This window comes from Danio rerio, chromosome 6, assembly GCF_049306965.1.
Source record: "Danio rerio strain Tuebingen ecotype United States chromosome 6, GRCz12tu, whole genome shotgun sequence".
Lineage (NCBI taxonomy): Eukaryota > Metazoa > Chordata > Actinopteri > Cypriniformes > Danionidae > Danio > Danio rerio.
In genome coordinates, this window is record NC_133181.1 from 43478974 (window position 1) to 43506185 (window position 27212).

Consider the following 27212-nt stretch of genomic DNA (forward strand, 5'->3'; position numbering starts at 1 on the left):
ATAAAGGGTGGCCGCGTTGAATGCCTGAAACATATTCGTGTTCAAAATTCTTTAACGCCTCTTGTAAACAGCGTTGTATAAAATACACACTTCTAACCTCATAATTTCACATTCTGTATTGTAACATTTGAAATCTTCATCAAAAATAAGACCTAGTTTCGTAAAACTTTAGAGAAGGCGTGATTAGAAGCTATATAATCCTTGATTGGGGCCTTTCTCAGAACCAGTCAGAGATCTGAAGAAATTCGCCGCTCTGCGACTGAACAGAGACGAAAGAGAGAGCTCTGAGAAAGTACCCCGAGGTACATTGATGGTAGAAGCCGGAATACAAGCTTTAATTAAGTCGTCGAACCAAAATTTCCGCCCGATTTATTCCTAATATACGTGAGCTTTAATTTACTAGCGCGCTTTAGACCTGCGCTGTTCAGATTTATGAGTGTGGATAAGTTTCCTAGCCCGCTAACCTGGCTCACTAGCCTATAAATAAACAAACAAACACGGCGTTTTTCCATGTTTATCGCTCCCACGAAAAAACCCAAAGGAGAAATAAACCAAAGGTACAATTAAAGTCTGGACAAATAGTCGTTCGTCTGTAAGAACCTAAATAAATCCTCGGCGTCGGCTTGATAAGTGTAGCCAGTTTGCTAATGAGATGCTCCTCTCTGTCAATTAACGATTCCACCTGGAGTGACAAGCGATATCTGAACCCCCTTCAACACCGTCGATAGAGAAACTTTATTTTTATGCAGGAAACTTCATCCGCGTCCTTTCTGAATTCTGGACTGACTCCGGCATTTCTTGTAGTTTGGTATAAGACAGGTAGCCAGAAGCTAGCTAACTGAGGTAACCCGGCGGGGACAGAGAAGGTGCTGTGACACCGTTTCAAATATCAGGTGAGTTGATAAATGTGCTGACCAACACTTATTTTTTAGAATATTTTAGTTATTCATAGATTGAAAGTTTAGATTCGTGCTTTAGCATCTGGCTGGTTAGGCTTTTTGCAGTTTGTTTGCAGTCTGCCTCGTCATTTGCTAATACAGCAGCTTCTCATATTACACACGAGCCAGACATTTACATCATATTAAATCGCTACACCTTATATCCGTCTTAATGGATTCAAGTTCAATTTTATTTGAAGTCTTCGCTGACTGAGGAGTTTTTATACTTGCTAAGATGCTTGTTTGTATAATCACGCTCAGTTACTCACTGGTTTTAATCTAGATAACTTGGTTGTTATAAAGAGGATAGTTCAGTCAGAAATGTTAATTTGCTTTTAATGTCATTAAAATGTAGGAGATTTATTTGTTGTTGAACTGTTTTTTTCTTATTGTAAGTTTTATTTTTTATTTTTTAAATTGTAATGTACCTGTATCTAGAGCTGTGCGATTTTGAGGAAAATATCCAATTGCAATTGTTTTGATATATTGTGATTTAATTTGAGATTTTAATTTTGTAGTCAAGCTTAAGCTCAATCTGCATCAAAGCTCCTTACTGCTAAAATGCAGTGTGTTAGATAAAGAACTCGATAGTTATTAACTTACTCCAACATTTATTCAAATTAGTTTTTAAATATTCAGTAATTAAACTCATTTTTTTCTAGAGTAGGGGTGCCTAAACATTATTCTTATGAACGGCCAAAAATCAAAGTTGATTGAGGCGAATGGGTCGAAGGCAAATATAGGTGGGGTAATTTCATCAATTTTCTTTTTGACTTATTCCCTTTATTAATTTGGAGTCGCCACAGTGTAATGAACCGCCAACTTATCCAGCGTATGTTTACCCAATTCACCTGTACCATAAGTCTTTGGACATGTTGGGGAAACCGGAGCACCCAGATGAAACCCATGCAAACACAGGGAGAACATGCAAACTCCACACAGAAATGCCAACTGACCCAGCCGGGGCTCAAACCAGTGACCTTGCTGTGTGGGTAGACGATTGTGCTACCCACTGTGCTGCCCATAGGGTTATTTACCACGGGTAATTTTCTATTTCATTTAATAATGCTTAAAACTGACTAGAAAACATTGCTTTCAATTAACTAATACAGCATTTAAAAAAAAAAATTTATTACAGTAAAAACAAAACAATGTATAACAAATTTACACTAGTTTATGCCTAGATTTTCCTGCCTATGTCTTCTACATAGTCCTTTATCCGTTGAGTGACAGTATTTACATTTATTTTTTTCATTCTGATTAATTTGCATTTAATTGAAACATTTCATTTCTGTTTGCTTTTTTTTTTGCTCAGCAATATAACAAACCAAAAAAAAGGTTACATCAAATAAAAAATGACGCTCTCTAAAACCGTAAGACGTTCACACCAACCCTCTTCAACATACTTGCTCTCCTCTCAGATGGGATGATAGGCCAAATCAAAGGTTACAATGGGCCAACTTTGGCCCGCGGGGCCAACTTTGGTCAACTCTGCTCTAGAGCAAACAGTAAGCACAAATAAAATTACCTTACCTTTTTGTAAACAAGTTCAACTCAGATTAGGGAAATAATGTATCTTAAACAAATGTTTAAAAAAATATAAAATTTTATAATTCTAAAAATACAGAACACTCAGCATACTAACACGACAGATATAAGACGGATTGAAAGGTTCTGATTGGGCAGAATGAAAGCATGCTCTCTCGATTGGCTAGTAAGACTTTCATACACAGATGGCAGTCACACATTTTCTCTGGGTGGGGGAAATTAAATGAATGCATATATTCCCTATCACTGCCTCTTGCGATTTAGCTAATTGTAACTTTTCAAATTGCGATTCAATTTTGATTAATTGCACAGGCCTACCTGGAACTGTTGTCCCTGGTGATAAATAAAATGCATGTTAGCAGCTTATGATAATTTGAGAGGTAAAAAAAAAAAAACATGATATCAGAACCAGAATAATGATCAACTTGTATAGATTACAAATACAAATTCTTTAAGCTTTATATAACTTAACCATTGCATAAGCACAATTACCCTTCAAGTATGAGTATAACTCCTTACCTAAGATAATAAATTAAGGATTTTGCATACATGCAGCGTTCAGAAGCAACTTTACAAAGAAAAAAAAAAACAAGTCTTGAATTGTAATTATCGGCCGATTCGGATCTCCAACCAATTGATTGGAGCATCCCTAATAGAAATATCACTAAATACTAAAAATATATTTTAATGTTCTACTGGTGAAAAAGTCCCCTTCATATTGAATGGCCTAAGGATGAATAAATAAACCGTATATTGTTTTTTTGGAGTGAATGGGGTATATGCACATAGACTTTACATTTATGTCAGCCTCTCTTTTTATGGTTTTATAACCAAATGGATGCATTTCAAATATAATCAGGTAAATAGATTAAAGCATTACAACATCGCTGCTGTAAAAAGAACCTCATGAAATTGAAAATAGTCACAAATTTTTCACCGGAAGTACATCATTGGCTGGAAAACACTAGCTGTGCATATAACCCATTATACCTTTAAAAGATGTTGTAGTTGTTTAAGATCTTTCCAAATAATGTTGCAGTACATTGATGCAGCAGTTAAACTAACACTACAGTATCTGACAGGTGCCTAGAGCGTCTGGTATTTGGGCTTCTCTTCAGTTTGACCAGCCACCACAGTCATGGAGAAGGACGAAAATGGTGAAAACTTGGTGGACCCAATTAAGGACTCCGTAATGACCTCTGCCTATAGGTATACCAAGGTGAGAACAGTCCTTTAAAGCAACAATCACATGAGGAGCAAATTTGCCCTCGTGTTTTGATGATCTAGTTCAACTTACTTTGATCAGCATTAACTTTCGTAACATTTTACAGTTTAAAATCTACTACGCAATTAAGGATGATGTAATCATGCATGGCTTTGAATTTGGCTTCAATTAAACCAAATTAGAAACCTATTTTCTTTAATGTCTTGTACATGCAAGTGAAAAAGGTGTGATACTGATAAATGCACTGTGGTGACTTGCTTTTCTGCAATCGTTATGTATTAGCTGTTGACAATACAAGTTTTCAAAAGCAAGATTAACCAGCCTAATTTTTTTGAGCCCTACATGCATCCTACAAAACTGTCAGTTTCATTGGCATTATGACTCTGTTACAAGGTTAAAAAAAAAAAATTTATTACAAGAGTACACTGTCATTACTTCAGACATCCTTGTCAATTCAAATGCAACCAGCACAATAAAGCCTGATTTATACTTCTGCGTCAAACACCGGCGTATGCTACGGCGCTGACGCATAGCCCTTCGCCGTGGCCATCGCCGTCACTGACGTGCACCTCTCAAAAAATGTAACTACACGTCGCAACGACGCGTAGCATAAGCTCTGTGATTGGTCGGCTTGGTAGCGCTGACGAGTCTGGGCGGGACCGAGAGGCGCGCGAATGGCGGGACGCCGCGCGAGCGATTGTTTACAAGTGTGGAGTCCCGTGAAGGAGCTCCGGATGGAAAGTTTTGTTTTGTGTTTACCTCATAGTTAAAGTTGTTGCACGTCCGCCGGTTCCTGCCTCAAAATGAGCGAGTTTGAGCCACTTGTACATCCCGGAAGTGTTCAGGAAATGCAAAAAAGTAGCGAAGAAACTTGACACAGAGGAACATTTACACCTCACTGCCAACTAGCGTTTCGGAAGTGTTAATGCAGACCGGCAGAGACAGCGCGCAGAAGTATAAATGCACAGCCACGCGCGTTGCCTGCGCCGTGGGTTACGCCGGTCACCTGACGCAGAAGTATAAATCAGGCTTAAGGGGACCTTGTGGAACCAGGCTCCCAGTATATAACAGATCGAAAGCCCCTTTGAATCGATTAGTTAGTTTTAATTGAAGTTCAGTTGTTTCAGGTTCCTTTTTTATAATTAACTTTATTTCTTTCTATTGTTTTAATTTATTTTAAATGCTGTTATTAGATTTTTTTTCATGACAGTGCTCAAGAAGCTCTGCTGCTTACAAACTATGGGTGGCCAACATATGTTCTTGTCTGAAAATCTGTAACATACTTCTAATTTAAAAAATCGTTTTGTCACCAACAATTTATAATAGGTGGGTTGGCATAAATTTAGTGAAAAATCATTTAGCAACTGTAACTGAGACCTTCCCTTTGCATCTAAAGTGTGAGCATACCGTAGCACTTTCCTTCTCCTTTCAGTGTACTTGACAATTTATAGAGCATGCAGTGGGGGACCTTATCTTCTGAAGGAAAGCAGAAATGATGTAGGCCTTCTCTCTGTGTGAGAATCCACAGGTTTAGAGAATCAAGGAGTCATCGGGCCTTGCTCCCACAGTTTAGTGGGATTGCTTTCATATTTTCACAAACCATATAGCCTTTAAATGAAGCATACTTAAGTTTGGGGCAAGCATCCATTTTAACAAATTCAGATGAATCTTGGTGCATACCAAGCAAGCTAGTGTGAAAGCACACTAAATGTTGCAGTTTTGAAATGTTTTGTTCAGTTTTTCTTAATCTGCTGTGTGTTTTTGCAGGAAGAGCTTATGGAAATCAAAGAATTGCCAATTTCAAATGAGAGGCCAGAATGTCTGTCAGAGAAATATGACAGGTAAACTTTATTTTATTTTCAATTGTTCTAACACCATGTGTGGAACCATCTTCTGGATACTGTTTGCAAAAAGGACATCAGTTGAAAGTTCGGCTACAATCGTCCTATACTGAAACTTGAATCTTTTCATTGGCTTTTTACACGTTTCACACAGCAAGGGCAAGCAGAGCGTGTACGCGTGTGCAGCTTGTATGGAGCGCAGAATCAGCTTGCAGGCATTTGCCTTTCACACCGACTGCATCTGCAGCGCACAGCTCATCGCCAGCTACTACACAGATCAATCTATCTCTGTCTATTCTATCTAGTTACCCATCTATAAACACACTTATAAAAATCATTTTCTTTTTAATATTTCATCTGCACCAAGGCCTGCGACAACTTTCTATGCTGTTTCCTTAACCTGCAACTTTTTATTTGACAAATTTATAGATATCCTGAAGAACTGTATGGTTGTGCTCTGAGGAGTGTCATTTATGTCTTATTAGGTGCACTCTATCAGAAGACTATCGCCTGTGACATGTCATTTTGTTTTTGATTGTCAGGATGTTGTAGGCTTAGTCATAATATGTATACAATGTAGTTATGATATTCATGCATCATCAAACTAGTCTGCAACTTACTAAGCAAAACTCGTACTAAATTGTTTTAAATTATGTTTTGTAGGTCGGGCCCAAATAAATAAGTGTTGCTGTTTAATCATTTAAGTTGATTGAACTTATTACATTTTTATGAATATATAAAATCATTGGATATTATTAATGCATTTATTGGGTAAAATTGCTACTTTCTACTTTCATTCATTGGTCATAATGCACTGTCACTTTAATTGCAGCGCGGCAAAAATAGACCCACCCGCTTGCACTGCTGCTCTAATCTTTTAAGATGGAGACAAAAAAAAAAAAACATGCTCTGCTCACGTTTGTGATGTGAAACGTGCTTTAGCCATTGACATCTTGGGTCTGATCTTTTTACATGGATTACTCCATGAGCTGGATTTGATTATTGATGACTTAATACAATCCAGGATCGTTGCAGAGACTTTAACTGATATCAAAATTCATTAATAAACTTGAATAGGCCTAGGCTACTATAATAAAGAAAATCTGTTTTAAATGTATAGCTAAATAAATTGCCTAATGCTTTTGACACATGAATGTGAAAAGCCTGCAGCCCACAAAAAAAGCCAAAGTTAAATATTAATCAGATGATGTCATTATGCTGCTGTGCCATCAGCCAGTCGTTGTATTGCTGATCATGATTTCAAGGATTGATACATGCAGTGATCTCAGATCAGTTTATGCAGATATTTTGATCTGAATCGCAAACTTGTTTGATCCAAATTAGCCAAAGATCAGATATCAAGATTAAAAGATTCAGGATCTGCCAAATCATCTTGGATCATTTAAGCAAGGTATGAAGAATGGACCCCTAGTGTTATCCTAATCTTACCAGTGGTTCTGGAGCACATAACAAACTGCTCCTCTCAATTAATTGAAAAGAATTCACTTACTGTAGTCATTTGTCTTTTGACTTTACTAAGTATTGTTAAAACGTGGCTTATATTTTGACATCTTAGAATGGCTTTTAAATTATCTGAGGCTTGTATATTATTTTATAATTTTATGCATTAACTGTACTGTCTCCTTCATAGCGATGGCGTCTGGGATCCTGAAAAATGGCATGCTTCACTATATCCCTCTTCAGAGTCCAGTTGTCCTACAGAAGGTTACAAGAAAGACTATGTAGACGATAGGGTGCCACTTAAACGAAGAATTGCAGGTAATTGAACAAATAGCTTCATCAAATCAAATAAGGTGCCATTAAAACCCGTTTGCTGGAGGATGTTTATCTTAAATGATCTTTCTCTTCCTCAGATCCCAGGGAACGTGTAAAAGATGATGATCTAGAGGTGGTTCTAAGTCCGCAACGTCGTAGTTTTGGTGGTGGCTGTCAAGTTGCACAAACCGCCCTCCCTCGCCGACCCACCAGCCCTCTGGAGAACAAAGAAAATGAGTCTCTCCGTTTGGGGGGAGCACGACGCATCGGCAGTGGCCGCATCATGGCATCACGCGTTTTTGAAAGGGATGCACGGGTTGACAAAGAGAGGGAGCGAGACCGAGAGCGTGACTTCAAGGATAAGCGATTTAGGGTATTGTGCTAGAAATTGATGCAGAGGTTCTTATCTATTTCCTGTAGTGTTTGCACAGTGACAATGTTGTTTGCCTTCTACAGAGAGATTTTGGAGACAAAAGAGTGTTCAGTGAGAGGAGAAGAAATGACTCGTATGCAGAAGAGGAGCCAGAGTGGTTCTCTGGTGGACCCACTAGTCAGTCTGAGACCATTGAGCTCATTGGCTTTGATGACAAAATCTTGGAGGATGACAAACGGAGGACCAAACGTTCCAAGAAGAGGCCAGAGTCCGTTAAAGAAGGCATGTGCTGTAGGAAACGGGTCTCAAACAAAAGTGCGATCATCGGTGGGCTTGTATTTATTCAATCTCTTTTTTTCTATAGTTGAATGCAATGGTGGACTTTCAGACGGCCCTGAAGTAGTTCGGGAGTCAGGAGCTGATCAAGAGGTTCCACATGCTGAGCTTCCTGAGCAAACCCCTGGAGATTTTGACTTCAATGAGTTCTTCAATCTTGAAAAGACCATGCCTGGTCTGGCTTCGGTAAGATATGGGGAGCACTGCATGTTTCTATGGGTGATTGGCACAGAATATCTGGGTTGTCTTTAAAGGGAGAAGCAGTACACAGCAAATCACACCTAAGGTTGAGAGACGTTTGAGGTTATTAGGTGCTTTCTGGGGACTTTTAATCACTCTTCTCAGTCCCTGTCCTATAACAGGACTCTCTACTATTCAAGGTTCTCTTATTTTTTACATCTCTTCAGTAGTGTCTCTTTCTGGCTTATGTTCTAATGTGATTCTTTGTAATGGATTATAAATCTTTTGAAGCGCCCACTAAATGAATTGATGTAACAATAGTACTTTATGTACTGATGATTGCAGAATGGTTCAAATGATGATGACATTGCTGTTAGAAATGTGAAATTGTTGGTTTTATGGTTGTATGGCATCAAGCTATTTGTTAAGTTTTGTTCTACTGAAAGCTCAATGAAATGCAAATTTATGCCCATCTGACTCTATAAGGATTGTAATAACTCTGTTGAAACTTTGGGGATGCACATCTTGACTGTACAAAATTAGACTTGCTATTTGGAATTTAAGTGGGATTCTTGTAATTGAACCAATTCTCCACAATGCCCATTTTCACCCCATTGTGCTAAGCAGTCTGCAGACACTCTTCACGTAAGTGTCACTCACTCCCCAAGGCCGTTTCCTGCTTCTATGCTGTAACCGTTTAAACAATTGGTTTCTTTTTTTTCCTCCTCCAGATGATTGAAGATGTTCTTGCTGATGGTCCAGTCATGGCCAGCCGTTTTAGCCGCTGGTTCTCCAGTAACAGAAGTCCCTCTGGCAGCCGCTCCAGCAGTCTACGGTCCACACCACATGAGGAGTTGGAGAGATTGGCAGGTAAATCTTTTCTACTCCAGTCTCTTCACCTAGCTCTGGTTGTAGGTTTTGACTGATATTGAGCTTAGAACTGTTACTGATACCCTCTGTTTTCCTATTTAAACTCCCCATTTAGCATTTTAACTAAATATTTTTGTTAAATGTTAATAATTCCTTTAGGCTTTTTAACCAACTGTTCTACCTAGTCATCTAAATGCCCATTTTTCTGCTAGAGATGCAATAACCGGTTTCACTATTAACCGCGCTTTAATTCGTCATGGTTATTTAATCGTAAAGGCTTCTCAACACCGCGTTTCTGCACAGAACAAAACTGCAGCAACTAAACAAAGTTATGCAAACTGTGTGCTAGTTTGTACACTGAGACTAATAACCATGCACACTGAATTAATTATGACTGAGGCTATTAACTAAGGCAAGCTCGTGAAAGTTCATTATTTTCAATGGAGGGAACGGCTGAAGTTTAAGGACGAAGCAATGAAAAGTATACAGGTTTGCAAACCCATTTAAAGTTACAAGTATTGGTGTCAATGAGAGCAATAATGTGGTGAATATTGATCCACCAGCGGAGATTAATCGAGTGCTTACAGAGAGAGTGCAGAAAGACTCGGAGTGGATTGGCTGTCTAATAGCCCGAATCTCGATGCGTTGCATTCACTGCGTGTTCAGCACAAATGGATGCTAAATGTAAAATCAAACTTAGTAAAGTCGAGCTTCTTCGGCAAAGATCTATACAAAGTTTATACTGAAACTTCGACTCATGACAGAACGGTACTGTGCAGGTGGTCATCGTGAGATTTGCTGCTCTGCGCCACATATATTGGGCCGGCTCTCTTGCTTTTTTCCACAAACACGGAAAAATGAAAACAAGACTGAGCATTTAAAATGACACACCGAAGCTTTTAAAGAGTAGTAGAAGTAAGACTTTTCTTCCTTTCTTTTGTCCTATCCTTCTGGTTATTATAGTGACATGCTTATAAAAACAATAGTACAAAATGTATATTTCTTACTGCAGTGCTTCATTTTTGTTTGATGCAAACCATAGATTTTTTTTCTCAAAGTAACAGCAGGACTTTTTATAGCACATAACTCTCATTCAAGGTAGCATAATAATGTTATTTAATGTTAGTATTATTGTCGTCATCATTATTAATATTTTATAATTATTGTACATTTATTTGAAATTATTGCACAAATATCAATAACAGAATAAGCTAGTTGTTTCTGGTTGTTGTTAGTCCGCATTGATGCTGTTTTAAAATACAATAAATCTGTAATTTGCAGTGGTGCTCATTCGTTTTTGATGGGTGCTCCCTTAAGTTAATGTTAAGCCCTGCATTAGATAAATACATTTTTTAAATTCATTTATTTATTATTCTATCATTTATATACAGTGTAAAAATAGAGAAATGGACTATTGTTTGTTTTTAATGTTATTTTGTGCTGTATTATGTGGTTACTGAGTAGCAATAATTTCATGTGATTTTTCTAAACTAGTGGTGACTTTAAAATGAATGAAAGCATGATAACCATGAAACCATGATTATTTCTCCGACTATAATCGGTTAACCAAAATCTACAATCGTTGCATCCCTATTTTCTACACAAAGGACTGCTATTCTGTTTATCTGTGACTAGACCCGACCATGGGCTAAGTTCTAGTCTTATCAAATGTGGACAAAATTATCAAAGTATTTATTTATTTTTATTTTTTGGTTAAACAACAAACTTGGCTGACTTGGTGCTTACTAATCCAGAGCAGACAAACGTTTGAGGAGACTAAATACATTAAAAGGAAACAAATAGGCAAGGTTGACTTAACAGAAATTCAGCTGAAGTTATTTCTAGAGCATTATGCTTGAATTCAAGGTTTGTCTGTTTTTATTAAGTTGATAAGCAGTGTTAAAGGGAGTAAGGTGAAGCTGCAGGCCTGGAGACCCAACTGCTTGCTCAGACCTGCATGCCCAGACCTGCACTTCTAGACCTATCGTTTTCTCTGACAGTGCTACCTGCTGTTGGGTAGGGTGAAGCAGCAGGTACGGAGACCCAACTGCACGCTCAGACCAGCACTTTATAGCAAGTAGCAACATCAGACACGCCAGTAAGGTTATTGATTGTTAAAGCAATTCCTGAAAATTCAAACAATCATTTCGGTGTTTAAATTGATCAAAATTAGTATATTTATATTCTAAAAAAAAATTATATTATATTAAATTATATTTACAGCTTGCTCCTATTTCGGTTTTATTGTACCTTTTTTGGAACAATTTTCTAGCAATGTTTTCTGGCAAAATAAAAAAACAAAAGCAAAAGTGTTAAAATAAAATATTTAATATATAATGCGATTATTATTTGAAAGATATTTTAGTGCCATGTAGGGCTACAGTACATATTACTGTATTATCGATCTGAAAGGGCTACCAAAGACAGTAACACAATAACACTTTATAAATTATTAATAAGTTCTGTAATGATTACAAAAGTTTTTTGAAAATCAAAATATCAGTTACTCTGCATAGAATTTACAAAATGAGCTCTCTTAGGTTAAAGCTAAAATAATTTGCTTGTGATTTGTGTATTTTTTTGTCCTAGATTGATATTACAATTTAAACAGGGTGGTCTCTGCTAACACTAATACAGTGCACCAAATGCTGCAGATATTTCCACTGTTATTTGCTCAAGAATTGAAAAATCTCCCCAACAATGTAAAGCATTTATTTTATTTGATGTTATTTTCTACGTAAAAACATAATTATTAACTAAATTATTATTTTTCACCATTTTTCTCTGCATTGTTTACAGTTTGATGATTTGTAGGACCTCATGAAAAAGTACAGTTTGTTGTGAGAATTACCCAGAGTACTATAATTTATTGTATGCGAAGAAATTTATTGTATATGAAGATAATATTAATTCCCTCAACTTAATACAAAACAGTGATATGATAAGTGTCTGAAAATAAGTGGAAAAAAACTGATTATCTATTTAAAAATGCAATTAATAAAAATACAACACAATCAATGTAGTATGTTTATTTTATATAATAATGAATTCACTCATAACGTAATGTTTTATAGTAGAAAAATAGTTTGTTGCAATTTTTATAAGCAGCTGAATTCAGGATAGTCGCTCTTTTTAAACAGCAGGTGGCACTGTTAAGGTCTGGAAGTGCAGGTCTAGCTGTCTGAGCGTGCAGGTCTGAAGCCTGGTTTATACTTCTGCGTCAAGTGACCGGCGTAACCCACGGTGCATGCAACGCGTGTAGCTGTGCATTTATACTTCTGCGCGCTGTCTCTGTTGGTCTGCATTAACCCTTCTGAAACGCTAGTTGGCAGTGAGGTGTAAATGTTCCTCTGTGTCGAGTTTCTTCGGTGCTATTTTGCTTTGCCTGAACACTTCCGGGATGTACAAGTGGCTCAAACTCGCTCATTTTGAGGCAGGAACCGGCGGACGTGCAACAACTTTAACTATAAGGTAAACACAAAACAAAACAAAACTTTTCATCCGGAGCTCCTTCACGGAACTCCACAATTGTAAACAATCGCTTCATCAGGCTCGCACCATTCGCGCTGCTCTCGGTCCCGCCCAGACTCGTCAGCGCTACCAAGTCGACCAATCACAGAGCTTGCCCTACGCGTCGTTGCGACGTGTAGTTACATTTTTTTGAGAGGTGCACGTCAGCGACGGCCACGGCGAAGGGCTATGCGTCAGCGCCGTAGCATACGCCGGCGTTTGACGCAGAAGTATAAATCAGCCTTTAGTGTGCGGTTGGGTCGCCGGGCCTGCAGTTTCATAGTGTTGGTTAAAGGTGGCTCAAATGCCTGTTTTACACAAGTTGTTTTTTTTTTCAGGTTCTTGATTAAAATCTATAAAAAAAAACTTTTGATAAATTGATCAAAGGACATAAACACCCTTTTTGCCCTGTCAAATACACCTCAGTTCACAGTGAGCCGTTTTTGCTTATCTCTTTAAATGCTAATGAGTTGCTCCCCCACCCTCTCTGAGGTTGCAGGATTGGGAACTAGCACATGTAAAGAACTTGTTCATTATGTAAAAACGGGCACAAAACTCAAATTGGCCAATAATGGCACAGATGCACTCACAGTTTATAAAAAAAAAATAGCTGCATGTTTTCATTACAACTTGTTGGAGCTGGCAGACAGAAGCATAACCAAATGACAGAATAAAACATGTAATCTGATGTGTATAGGGGTGTGATACCCTCAGGTTTTGATATTAGGTTTGATGCTGAAATACAACACTAGCTATGTCTCCATCCAAAAATGCAAATTACCCTTATGCGCAAAAAACTGGAATGCTGCATAAAAGACTTGCGAATAAAGCAGTGTTTTCATCCAATGAGTCAAAGCGAACAAAATAGTCACTTGATTAACTGGTGCTTAATATCAACAGTAAAGACAGAATTTGCTGTGGTAGAAGTGGCGTGAATCTTTTCTTCATTTAATAGGTGACTTGCGCCTCAGGGCGTACTCGCACTATGCTATCCGAACTGTGCCTTGGCCCGATTCCTGGATTGTTTAAGAAGTGAGTGCTCTGAATTTGGCTCAGGCGCGGTTCAGTTTGCCGGCCCTGGCCCCGTTGGAAGAGGTGTGCCAGAACACGGTTCACTTGGGCTTAGGTGCAGTACGCTTGTAGTTTGGGTGCAAAGTGGGCCTGAGCCCGAAACTGAAGATGAGATGAGACTTTTAATGGACTGTTTCATATGGATTTATTAATCATTCTTACTGTTCAATGAACGCAAACTGTCAAATTATTAACGACGCAAACCCCTCACTGCACGACAGCTGCACCTTTAGCAAACTTCCTAATTCCTGCAGCGCTAGGACTTAGAGTGTCAAAAGTGGCTGATCTGTTCTGCAAAATATTTGACTGCGTGTCACTAAATCTCAAACTGCTAAAACGATATAACTAAAATCTCCACTGTGCTGAGCGCATCATCGATGACGTAAACGTGCTCAGGCGCGAATGCAATGTGAGTGCAGGCCGTCGGGGGAGACGGGAGAGGGGGACAAGCGTGTTTTGGCCCAGTTCAAGGCAATTGTACGTAGTGCGAGTACGCCCTCAAGACAATCCTGACACGCAGTGAACGCAGGGTGCTGTTTAAAGGTGTGAGATGTGGAGCACAGACGCTCTTGATTCTGCTTTATGCCGATATCCAAAATGTGCATAAGTTCATAGAAACGTAGCTACTGTCTCTACTGTATGCTATAAAAAGATCATTATTATTATTTTTATTTATTTTTTATTATTATTATTCATTTTTATTTAAAAAAAAATTCTTAATCATATGGTAAAAAAAACCTGGCAAAAATATGTCCTGCAAACAGTTCAGGGAACACTGATGTAGGCTTTATCCGTGGGCAAACATTCCCTGTTCTAAACGAACAAAAGTGAGCTCAGAAATTACTTTACTTTTTCTACAATTGTTTTCTTTTTGTTCTTTGTTTTTTGAGACCATTAAACATCATTATGCGACTTTGTACGACAAGGTGAGGGTTTTTTATTATTATTTTTTTTTATAAATAAAAGGGGTTTTTCACCTTTAGTTTGGTGGGGACAGTGGCAGTTACAGACAGGAAAGCATTGGGAGCAGAGAGAGGGGAAGGGCCAGCAAAGGACCTTGAGCCGGGAATCGAACTCTGGTCGCTATGAGCAATATGGTGCTATATGTTAGTGCACTGAACCACTAGGCTATTGGCACCGACCAAAGACTGTTTGGCATTTCAACCACATGTTCAGGACGTACAAAGAATCATTATTGCGTTATTGCGTTATCTCATATCCTAGATTCTGAACATAAAATATTAATACAGAAAGTAGAATTTTAAAGAAGTTACAATAAATACAATTACACATATAAGCTAATCTAAATAATAATATAAATTATATTATTATATATACAAATGTTATTGTTATAATAATAATAATAATAATAATAATAATAAGAAGAAGAAGAAGAAGAAGAATATAAAACAAGATTTTTTTTTGTAAACAATACTGTTTCACTTAAGGGCACATGGCAAGGAGTGCAAACCAGAGTTGTGGAGATTCAAAACCGCATATAGTGCAAAAAGTACAATGTGATACAAAACAGTATATAGTGCAAAAAGCCTGTAAATATGATAGTGACTGTCTTAAAAATATTATAACAGGGAGGTAGTATGTGGTAACTAGCAGTCCAATGTTACACAAAGTGACCGATGCAGAGTGTGTGTGTTTGCATGTGCGTTGGAGTCAGCTTGATGTAATTAACATATTTTAGGTCAATCATACCCGATAAGTTCAGTAAGCTGAGTCTTGCAGAAAAAAAACAAGTTCAATATTTCAAGTCATCGTTTGCTTCGGTGCATTTTCTTTTATGATTTTTCATATGATATATTGGTACACCCTTGGATGCCATCCATTGGATCATTTTCCTAAGGCTGTTGTGTGTCAGTCTTTGGTTTTAGTCTTTGCCTAGTTTAAATGCCACCTTTAAGAATAAATAAATGTTAATATAAATGTAGTGGTGTATCTGTGGATCACTATACTGTGGTGTTTGCTGTGATTTGTCAGGTCTCGATCCACATACTGGATCTCTGAATCAGGGTCCGTCTTTGTACTTCACCCCCATCTCTTCAGCGGAACACAAGGAGAAGGTGGACATACTAGAGCTACTGCATAAAGCCAATATTGACCTGAAACCTCTCCTGTCCAGCCTAAATGTTAACAAGGCTCACCTAAAAGAGAGCAGTGAGTACTATCCTGTGTATTTTATATTCTACACTTATATTAACGTTTTTTTAATTATTAATTTTTGTGAATTTTAGTTTTTTTATATTTCATCAATGGAGTGTATATATTTTTTCTTTTAAAATATAATCAAACTGAATCTGTAACGGACTACATTTCTGGCCCCCTAATCAATGATGTGCATTGTAAAATTGCAGTAAATGAATGATATTAAGTTTATCTTGCCTCTTTCAGCGAGTTCAGGTGTGGTGTTGTCTCTAGAGGAAGTGGAGGTGGGTCTGAAAGGACTAAAGGTGCAGCCTGAACCTGCTCCATCATTACCTCAAAGGCAGTCGAGTGGAGGTGGTGGAACTCCTTTCATGGCAGAGCACCTGGAAGAGGCTTTGACAGGAGGAGCCAAGACTACAGCACGACCACGAGACTCTGATATGTCTGCATTTAATAAATTAGTGAACACCATGAAGGCAAGTGGAACTCTGCCCACCCTTCCAAAAGCCAGCGGGACCAATGTAAGTATGCAGCCGGTGGTTGTGTTTGCATGTTTTTGTATCGCTTGCTGCATGCTGTCCAACCTCAGGTAAAGCTGCTTGTGTGAGTCCAACTGTATACTGGGAGTTTCCCTCAGATAATACCCACCTCAAAGTATGTATCATGCAATGTACTATAGTGCTGTTTGCTTGCTAGTTTGGGGTAGTAAATGAGAGTTTATTTTGACTAGTGATGGGCATAAATTTGTGTTTGGCAATTGTGGCTGACTTTTGCATGCATGGCTTGGCATATGTGACTGTTTTGTGACATGCTTGGCTATTTTATTCAAGCAATGTCTGGTACGATCAATGTTTGTGATGTTAACAAAAGGTCTTGATGGACGAATGGTGTACATGCTGTCTTATAATATTCATTTTTGATTGAAATGTAAAGTAATAGTAATAATGTGATTGTAGTTTTTTTTTTTTTTTCTTCACTTCCTCTGCTTTTGTGTTCAGCCACAGCAGCAGTCAGTGGATCCTGTTCTTGTGTCCTTGACTGAGGCACAGGTACCTGCACCTCAGCAAAAAAACATCTTTCAGGTGACCTGTCAAAGTCTTATTTATTTCATTTGACAATGTTTAGTTTGTTCACTTCATTTAATGCTTGCCATGAAATCTGTGAAACCCTATGTACTTATTTTTTTGTTTTATTTTATTTATACATTTTTTTTTCAGTAACTGATAGGGATACTCATAACCGATTCACTGTTAACCGAAAGGGTGCCATATTAATGGTATCTGTTAAACAATAAAAAAATATATATATGTACACACACACACACACACACACACGCACGCACGCACGCACATGTATGCATGCATGCATGCATGCATGCATACACACATACATACACACACACACACACACACACACACACACACACACACACACACACACACACACACACACACACACACACACACACACACACATACACATACACATATATATATATATATATATATATATATATATATATATATATATAGTAACGATAACACTTGAACTATGCCATGAACTATTTATACCTTTGAAAACCCAGCATTTAGTTTATTTCTATACACTAATAGCTTGACTGCTGCCTCTACTGCTGTGATGTTATCACAAAGGCAACAAACAAACAAACAAACAAATGTGACAAACCAACACAAACAGACAATGCATGCTACGGATGAAATGGTATTCTTGAGCAGTGGCTGCTGCTGACTTATAAACATTGCTGGTTTGGGGTCTCATGTCACAAATGAAATGACACTGGTAGGGATTCTTGTCTCACCAATCAATGTGCATACCTCACATTTTAGTAAAGGGTCACTTGCAAGCTCACCTTAGGTGGTACTAAACAAAGTATTAGGTTCGAAACCAAGTGAATAAGACTCTGAAAGTGAGCTTTATCGTACCATGCCGTGGAAAAGCACCGTTTTTTTTCCCAGGATGATTACTGAATTTTAGATGCATCTCCTAAATCTTTCCGAATTCATCCAGTCAGATGAGCATTTTAAAACCCTTTTCATATGCTTCCAGCACTCAGTCAGCATTCAGTGGGTCAAGGTGAAACTACTAGCAGTGTAGTTAAATTGCTTTTTTATTAAAAAATAAATTAATCCTATTTTTGTCTTCTTGCATTATGATGCTGTTCTTGAAGATGTATAGGTGTTAAAGCACGCAAACAAGAGCCTGTGCTATTTTCCTGTGTGTTTTAGGAGTTGTTGGTTACCCCCCATGGCCCTGTTCCTGTACCAGGCCTCATACACCACCGTGCTTCACCCCCACTTTTCCCACAGAGATCACAGATGCAGGACTTTTTCCCAGGCATGTCACCTGCAACCGGTAAGTTAGATGTAAATTATTTTATTCCAATAGAGGGAGGTTCTATGTGGGAGAAAAAAAAAAGCCAAAACCTAAATTGAAGTTTATGGTTTGAATGTAATGCCATGGCTTTTACCCCTCCATTCTTAGGGTTCCATGGTGGTCCGCAAACAGTGTTGGATCAAATTCCAGACTTGCACCGGGCCAGGAATACACAACCGGTAAGATTCAAAGAATATAGATTTAAACTTTTTTTTTTTTTTTTTTTTTTGGTAAGGTTCATTGAAATAAATGGCTGTTAAGTGACTTGCAGCCTAGTAATTTTGTGCATACTCAGAAGTTTTTTTTTATTAGTAGAAGCAGTATAGTGTTTGCTGAACATCCACATTCCCAATGATGTGCTTTTTTCCCTCTAAAAAACAAACATTAAACCGAAATGACAGCATTAAGAGGTTATTGGTTTTAGATTAACTTGAATATTTTTTTTTATTTATTTTTTTTTTAGATGAGAGCTTTGCCAATGGGAGTGGACCAGACCAATCTTGAAGCTTTGTTTCAGCAGGATTTGGCAGTTCTTAATCGCCCACAGTACCAACAAGCCTACAACAAACAGGCTCATGATAAGATGTTTCGTAACAGGTAATTTTGATTATCCAAGATTAAAGCAGGTCACTGGTGTTATAATAGTTCAACTTGTGAACAGAGATGCATTTCAGTACATTTATACGCCTATATTGTAAGATGTTCTATGTAAGTAATGTGCGTGCGTGCTCGTGTGTGTGTGTGTGTGTGTGTGTGTGTGTGTATATATATATATATATATATATATATATATATATATATACTCTTAACTATGCTGTTCATTTTGATGGGGTAAATAATGGCTGTATCCCAAACTGTGTATTGGAAAATCTAAATTTCTTTGCAAGGAATGGATAAAGAATGTTGTTTTTAAGTTAAGGGGATCCTTTTGAAAATGACAATTTAAAATCATTTAACCAGTTAAACCAATATTTTTGCCTCGACAAAAATCAGTTTTAGAGATACTTACAGATTAGACATCTATTAAATAGTACTTATAAGACTGGTAGTCGAGCTCCAGAAGATGACTAGAGTTTATCGGTAATTTTTAGAGCATATAGCAAAGGCCATGAAGTTTCAGTGTAAAAAAAAATGTTAATGAAAAAGATGTGCTGTAGGTTCCGTTCTGTGCTTAAAAGTGTTTGGAGTAAAGATTTAAATGATTCATTTTGCAAAGAAAATTTGCCAAAACTCTAATTTCAAGAAATGTTGGAGTATGCTTAATACAATAAAAAAAATTGTATAGTTTTTATTGGTCTCAGTAGTCTTTTCAGGCTTGGGTAGAAGGACTCTGAATGTTGGAGATGTGAGAGCGAAAAAGGAGATTGAATGCATGCTCTGTGGTCCCTGTATTTTAAAACAGAATTCTGGGTTAAAGTGCACAATTACGTTCAGGATGTTTCTAGATGCTGCTTTTCGTTTTGTCCTAAAATATATGTACTGGAAGACCTGTTCGTGTTGGGGTCTGACGAGAAGATGTTTAAGTGGATTGAAATAAGTATTATGATTGAAAGATAAATTATTAAGAGGGGATGTCGTTCACTAGGTCCAGCATTTCAAGAATGGGTTACAGAATTGGGAAAGGTGGCAGCATATAAAAAATGACACAGATTACTTGATAAATTGGATGCTTTTCAGACAAGATAGGGAAATTATTTGGCATTTTGGAGGATGAATAAGGTCACTGTGGTGAGACGCATGGTGAAAGTATTTATTATTATTATTATTATTGAATTATTTAGTTTATTTATTTTTACTATTATTTTTCTGTATGTGCTTTTTTTTATTTGAGTATTTATCTTTATCTACTGGATTTATGTTAGGAACATCTAATTACTGTAACTGCCGCTTTTGGGGAGTGGAGGGGAAAAGGATGGTGTTGAATGGATGTAAAAATGTGTAAACTGATGGTACTGTTAAATTACTGAAGAAAATAAAAAATTTGAATCATAAAAGATGGAGTAAATAAAGGGCCAGATTAACCGTATATACAGTGTAAAATCAGTTTTGAGCTCTGTATCTCCTATTTTGTAGGCCAACTCGGATGAACCGTTCACCTGTTCCTCACTTACCTGGCCGGACATCACCTGGCAGTACAGTTACAAGTGTCGTAAGTCGAATCTAAAAGATTGTAATTAATAGAGTCTTTTGAACCCATGTCATTCCATAATTATATTTTACAGTGTCTGTTAATCATTAGGTAACCTGTTAGTAATCTGTTGACTAAACATGAAAAATGTAACTTTTTTTTTTTTTTTTTTTTTTTTCCTCCATCTCCAGTTGTCTCCATCCTTCACTCCCACCTCTGTGATCAAAAAAATGTATGAGTCAAAAGAGAAAAGTCGGGATGATCTTGGGAGTAGACCAGGAAGCAAAGAGGAGACTGTGAACTCTCATAACTCACAGGACGGTATGAAACCATGCTCAAGTCTTTCCCTCTCCCATTTTTTTTTTCTTCTTTAACTTGTCTAAACTCTCTTACATGTTTTATAGATGGACCTCCATCTCCCAGTTCCTTCCTGGAAGACGTAGACACCAGTGGTCCTCAGACTGGTGGGGTAAAAGCCTGCTCCACCCCTGTTCCCACTCAAAACCGCCATATCAAAGACCCAGAGCGGCCCAGGCCACCATCGGTAACAGGCCCCCACACTCCCACCATGCTGTCCCCAGGGCCTTCGTCTCCTTTCCCCAGACCCCAGATGTATCCGGTCCCTCTGCTTCCTCACGTCCCCTTGGTCAGACCTCCACCCCAGCTTCACCCCGGTGTGATGCAAAGGATGCTGGCTCAGGGCATCCAGGCTCAACAGCTCGGACCCACATTATTACAAACAGGTTGGTTTTAGTCTCTGAAAGGATTAGAAACTCAAAGCTCTTTACATGATGTGTTCCTATTGCAAATTGAGAATTATTATTATTATTATTATTATCATCATTATCATTTTTTTTCTCTCCCTTAGGCATGTTTCCTCAGGCTGTGGACCTGTCTCAGCTTCAGGGTTTGCCTCCAGCACTTTTAGGACAGCCTCTGTATCCACTTAGTCCTGCTGGACATCCGCTTATGGCCCCCAGAGCTGCAGGAACACACGTGCAGTTAGCAGTCATGCAACAACAGCTACAACAGCAGCAGAGACCCAGTATGTACTACCAACATTTAATATCAATTAACAACATTTAATCAAATTTCAGTGTTTCAAAAGCTAAGTTTTGTCCTGAAAAAGACTCGTGCTTGTGTTTGAGGTCAAAAATGACTGGAAATGGATATAATTGAAATACCAATTTTATCTAGTGGTAACTTTTGGTACTGCCATGCGAATTAAAGGCTGCATTTATTCTAAAACAAGTTGTAATATTTAAAATATTACATTGTAAATTGGTTTTACCTTTAATGTATATTAAATAATGAACGCAAATTTCTAATTAGCCAATCACATGGCAGAAACGCAATGGCATTTAGGCATGTAGAGGATCTACAAGACGATCTGCTGCAGTTCAAACCGAGCATTAGTACGGGGCTGATCTGAGGATTTCAAAAATTGCTGATCTCCTGCAATTTTTTTTTTTTTTTTTTTTTCCACGCACGACCATCTCTTGGGTTTATAGAGTGGTCCAAAAAAGAGAAAATATGCAGTAAGCGGCAGTTCTGTGGGCCCAAGTGTCTTCTTGTTGTCAGAGGAGAATGACCAGAATAGTTTGAGCTGATAGAAAGGCAACCACAACTCAAATAAGCACTCGTTACAGCCGAGGTATGCAGAAAAGCATCTCTGAACGCACAACACCTCAAACCTTTTGGCAAATGGGCTACATCATCATAAGACCACACTAGTTGCCACTCCTGTCAGCTAAGAACAGGAAACTGAAGCTACAGTTTGCAGAAGCTCACCAAAATTGGACTATAGAAGATTGGAAAAATATTGCTTGGTCTGTCTCGATTTCTGCTGTGACATTCGGATGGTGGGGTCAGAATTGGGTGTCAACAACATGAAAGCATGGATCCATCCTGTCTTGAATCAACGGTTCAGGTTGGTAGTGGTGTAATGGTGTGGAGGATGTTTTCTTGGCACAATTTGGGCCCATTAGAAACAACCGAGTATTGTGTCATTGCCACAGTCTACCGGAGTATTGTTGCTGACCATGTCCATCCATTGATGACCACACTATACCCATCTTCTGATGGCAACTTCCAGCAGGATAACACCATGTTATAAAGCTTGAATCATCTCAGACTGGTTTCTTGAACATGACAATGAGTTCACTGTCCTCAAATGTCCTCCACAGTCACCAGAACCCAATCCAACAGAGCACCTTAAAGGTTCAGGACACCCTGGAGAACTTTTTTTTTTTAATATTAACAGATTTGTGTGTGTTGAGCATCAGTTAAGCAAATGTTAGCACCGGTCAGCTTTAATTGTGGGGAAAACTGGATAATTTTGAGCTTTTGTCAGCTAATTTCAGCTTCCGGGTTTAATGATTTTTGGGGCGGGATCAAAATCGGCGACGTAGCGCAGTACTGCAAGTGCAATGATGACGCGTCGGTTTCTCATTATTATTCATAGCGGAGTTTTCTTATCCTATGAGAAGAGCCGGCTGCTTAATTATTCATGAGACCTGCCAGACCTGCCAGTGTCAAGCCCGAGCTGTGAGACATGGACCCACGGCACACAGTATTTAGCCGTTCATAAAGGCTCATATGCGTTTGTTTCCATGATCCACAGGGTTTGTTGCATGGTTTTCCCCTCGATTTTGTCAGGGCCGATCATACAGCAAAGCTGTGTGTGTGCTGCAAGCATTTTTGCCAGGAGAGAAGTACGAGAATTAGAGAATGGCGGATGCTGTCTTTTATCAGGAGTTCGTTCACATTCAGACACATCACTGTAATGCTGTATTTGCCTAAATCCTCCAGATTACCAGCAGGGCTAATGGTTAAAATAGACAGGTTAGGAGACCTGCTGCACTGAGTCTGCTGGATACGGGGATTGAGGGAGAAGTCCTCATTTATAGGGTTTACATTAACACACTTATCTTTATAATGATATAAATTGTGGTTGTGTATATGAAATTACGAATAACAAATGTAGCAGGGCACTGTTCATTTCTTTGCATTTTAACTTTGTAAACTATAAACTCATGTGTCTTCTCATGGTTTGTCTCATTTTGTGAGCTAACTGACAACAACAGTTGTTCGCTCACGCTCGCCTTCTCCCCTGCTGGCTACGCCTACTCCTGCCCGATGCTCGCGGAGCTCCACGCCCATTAATCATGCTTCTTTTGAAAAAATTCTGAAGTAGACTTTAACCGAAAGTGGGGGGGTGTCATGGCCTTTTAAGGATGTGGTGGAACAGGAGATTCGTATCGTGTATGTGCAGCTGACAAATCTGCAATAACTGCGTGATGCTATCATGTCAATATGGACCAAAATCTCTGAGGAATATTTCCAGAACCTTGTTTAATCCACGCCACGAAAAATTAAGGCAGTTCAGAAGGCAAAAGTGCATCCAACCTGGTACTAGTAAGGTGTACCTAATAAAGTGTGCCTAAATGTACAGGATTGTCCAGTGGGTCCACATCTGCACAAACATGCACTTTGAACAATGTTAATAAGTTTCCGTAAAATGTAGCATGTGCAAAAACAGTATTTAAAGTCTCTCTCCACACCACCACTAGTGTGCAGCATTCACTTGGATGATGCTACTGCAGCCACAGGACAACGGGGCTGGTGCACTCACCACACACCAGCTATTGGGAGAGTAGAGACAGTGATGGAGCCAATTTGGTGGATGGGGATGATTGAGAGGCCATTATCGTAAGGGCCGATTGAGGGACTTTGGCCAGAACACTGAGGTTACACCCTTACTCATTACGAGAAGTGCCATGGGATTTTTTTTAATGACCACAGAAGTCAGGACCTTTGTTTAACGTCTCATCCGAAAGACGGCACCCACTGCCAATATAGTGACCCCTTCACTTTACTGGGGCATTAGGACTTACACAGACGACAGGTTGAGCGCCCCATGCTGGCCTCTCTAAAACAACTTCAACAGCAACCCAAAGTTTTCCCATGTGGTCTCCCATCCAGATACTGACCAGGTTCAGCCCTGCTTGTCTTCAGTGAGTAACTGGTCTTGGGCTGCAGGGTGATATGGCTGTGGCAAAAGCAGTTTAAACAGTTCAATGTTTACTATTGTTGAAGCTGAAGAGAGTATCTTTGCACATTTCATTTGTGTGTCTGGGTTTTAACGCCTATTTTCTCTTCAGATCTTCATGTGGCTCCCTCAGGAGGCCCCCAGTCCCAGAGCCACGGTCCCCATCGGACAAACCAGCGGAGAGGTGCAAGTCCCCCTCTGGGCCTGGCCAAGTGGTTTGGTTCAGACATGCTGCAGCAGCCTCTCCCTTCCATGCCTTCCACTAAAGTGATCAGTGTTGATGAGCTCGAGTTCCGCCAGTGATGACAATCCTCTGACCAATCAGCAGGAGTGAAGCAACACAAACCTTCCCTTCCCCATGATCCTCTAGTTGGAGATATGTGAACTTTTTGATTTCTACCATTGTGTACAGATGTCAGAGCCCCGTCTATATTTTTTTTCTTTTCCTGTGCTCTGTCGGAATCCCTTGCAGTTCTGTTTTGTTTATTCTTTAAGAAGGCCTGAAGTTGAGAAGGAAAATGTTTTATTTTTCCTGCCGCTGTCACGATGTAGGATGTTTTGTTCTTCTGGAGATTTCAGATTTTGCAGTAAAGTAAATAATGTATAGGCCTGAATTGTACAGATTATGGGAATTGATTTTCTTTTTCCATCTTGTACAAAGAAGTGACTTTTTTTCTTTTTGGTTTTCCTTCTGTGCTTGTGGGGAAGGTTCTCCTGCTGTTGGGGAACAGAAAACGTGCTCGCTCTTTGTCCAGTCACACAATGTCTGCACAATGTTTTCCATGTAAAGTTGATTATGAATGGGCGGCACTGCTAGTTTGTTGGAAAGGAGATGTTCCCATTTGTAGCAGTTTAATGCATCCCGGATCCAGAGATACAGGCCCTTGAAACTTTTGCTGGAATATTGAAGCCAGAATGTTCTCAAAGAGGGGACACTCTTCCAACCCAAGAAGCAAATGCTAGTTGTGCCTTTGTTTCCTTTTTTTTTTTTTTCCTTTTTCTTTTTCTTTTTTTTTTTTTTTAAAGAGAAAAACCCTCCCATCCTCCTCTAGCCAGTCTTCTTAGTCACTGTATGAGAAGCACTGCTCTGAATCACATTTGTTTTAGGGTGGCAGGGGTTCGCAATTAAGTAATGTGCTATTAATTTAAGAAGCACAAATAGTTAATAAATATAAAAAGCTAAATAAAAAAATCATTCACATAATTGCATTTCTGACTTGTTTATTTTCAAGGTTTTAGTTTGTCTGAATGGGAAAAAAAACACTTCAGATGCCAGAGAAAGAAATTAATAGTTTGTTGCAACCTTCTTTGCCTTTTTTATATACATATTTCATTTCAACAAAATGCTCCATCCTCTGTTCTTCCTTTGAACATTTAGAAAAAATGGCTAATGTCATGATTTTTATGCTGCAATTTGTTTAAGGGTGTCCTTGGTGCTTTAACTTGAGTGCATATTAGTGTTATCCATGCATGTCCAAGCTGTTCTCCCTTCCTTTGCCATTCTTTTGCAGTCTCATGGCCACTTGGCTTGGGTGTTGTTTTCCTATTCAGTGCAATATTGCTTTGTATTTATAGGGCTTTTCACAAACCCAAGGACAACAGATAATGCATTAACCAAGAAAATGTAAAGTTTGAAAAGAATAGTCAAATATAGAAATCAAAAACAGGGACACAATGCTTGCTTTTCTTAATGGGATTAGGGGCTGAACAATACATTGAGCATCAACATTGCAGTGTGTGTATGTGCAATAGTCGCATCACAAGATTGTATAATTAAAGTGTAAAGGATAATGATATTATTAATTTTTTTATCATTTATACAATGATCAGATCACACAATCCTCATCCCCCCACCCCCCTCTGATAAAATCTTGACTTGCGTAGAAATGTGCCAGATTACACGCTCCTTCACGCTCAGTAATCCTGTGATTTCTACGATGAGCATTATTTCCCAAAGCAGCCACAAGTGTTGCTATAAAATTATTTCTCATCTCAACTTCAATTAAAAAAAAAAAAAATCTTATTTCAAAACACAAACACATTTGGGGCACAAACAAATATAATTCATGTATTTTTCTTAGACAAAATATCTTTAAGAAACAAATTTTTTTGTTTGGTATAATTTTTATCTTAAGATTAATGTATCTTTTGTTGGTCGGTTATCTATAAACAAGAATAATGAATGGCATTTGAGGTGAAGCACTTCAAAACAAGCTCGCTATATGCGTCAAAACATCAATTGCCATGAGATTGTGTTGGTTTGTTAAATAAAATTAAAAGTGAAATATTCCCAGTTTCAGAGAAGCCTATAATGAACTGTTGTCACTATTAATTACAAAATTGAATAAGCAGGAAATGCTTTTGCAATGTATTTGCAACACTGAATATTCCCAGATTACCTTGTTGGAAGGATGAGAGACCTCGGAAACTCATTGTGAGAATGGAGATGTCTGCATGTTTGTGCCAGTCTGTCAGATAAAATTGCTTAAAACACTTAAATATTTTAGAAAAGGTAGTTAAAATTAAAAAAAAAAATTACCTGGCTGGCACAATAATGGCAGCACCCGCTGAGATAACCAAGACATTATGTGCTCCTATGCATAGTGTCATCCACATGACAGAACTTGTTGTGAAAAACAAAAAAATGAAACATGCTAGACTTTCAGCAAATGGTGTCGGGAAGGGTCGCAGGCATAGTATTGGTTGTCATGAACTATGCCACATTTCACAAGTAGAAACGATTGAATCTTGTCACGACGCCCAATTGTCGTTTACGAATCCCCATGACACCCTACTTCAAGAAAATAAAACTTT

The 27212-nt window shown here is 38.4% G+C and overlaps 1 protein-coding gene across 6 annotated transcripts; it reads left to right on the forward strand.

The window, feature by feature from the left end:
• The first annotated feature begins 222 nt into the window (after positions 1-222).
• On the forward strand, positions 223-25602 carry eif4enif1 (eukaryotic translation initiation factor 4E nuclear import factor 1). 6 transcript variants are annotated; one of them, XM_068221718.2, is made up of 20 exons: positions 223-302; positions 805-893; positions 3569-3705; positions 5479-5552; positions 7204-7331; positions 7427-7701; positions 7785-7983; positions 8066-8223; positions 8949-9087; positions 15661-15837; positions 16072-16346; positions 16824-16907; positions 18072-18198; positions 18328-18398; positions 18683-18816; positions 20293-20368; positions 20539-20668; positions 20752-21090; positions 21216-21392; positions 24511-25602. In XM_068221718.2, the coding sequence occupies exons 3-20, from the start codon at positions 3625-3627 to the stop codon at positions 24699-24701; spliced, it is 2835 nt and encodes a 944-aa protein (XP_068077819.1). In that variant the 5' UTR covers positions 223-302; positions 805-893; positions 3569-3624; the 3' UTR covers positions 24702-25602.
• Positions 25603-27212: the final 1610 nt, after the last annotated feature.

Excerpts from the sequence above, each read along its gene's own strand:
- eif4enif1 (XM_073952945.1), top strand. The coding sequence starts at position 3,625 with ATGGAGAAGGACGAAAATGGTGAAAACTTGGTGGACCCAATTAAGGAC. Across the intron at positions 7,702-7,784 it reads TCAAGGATAAGCGATTTAGG|AGAGATTTTGGAGACAAAAG; the intron begins GTATTGTGCTAG and ends TGCCTTCTACAG. Across the intron at positions 15,838-16,071 it reads GGCTCACCTAAAAGAGAGCA|CGAGTTCAGGTGTGGTGTTG; the intron begins GTGAGTACTATC and ends TGCCTCTTTCAG.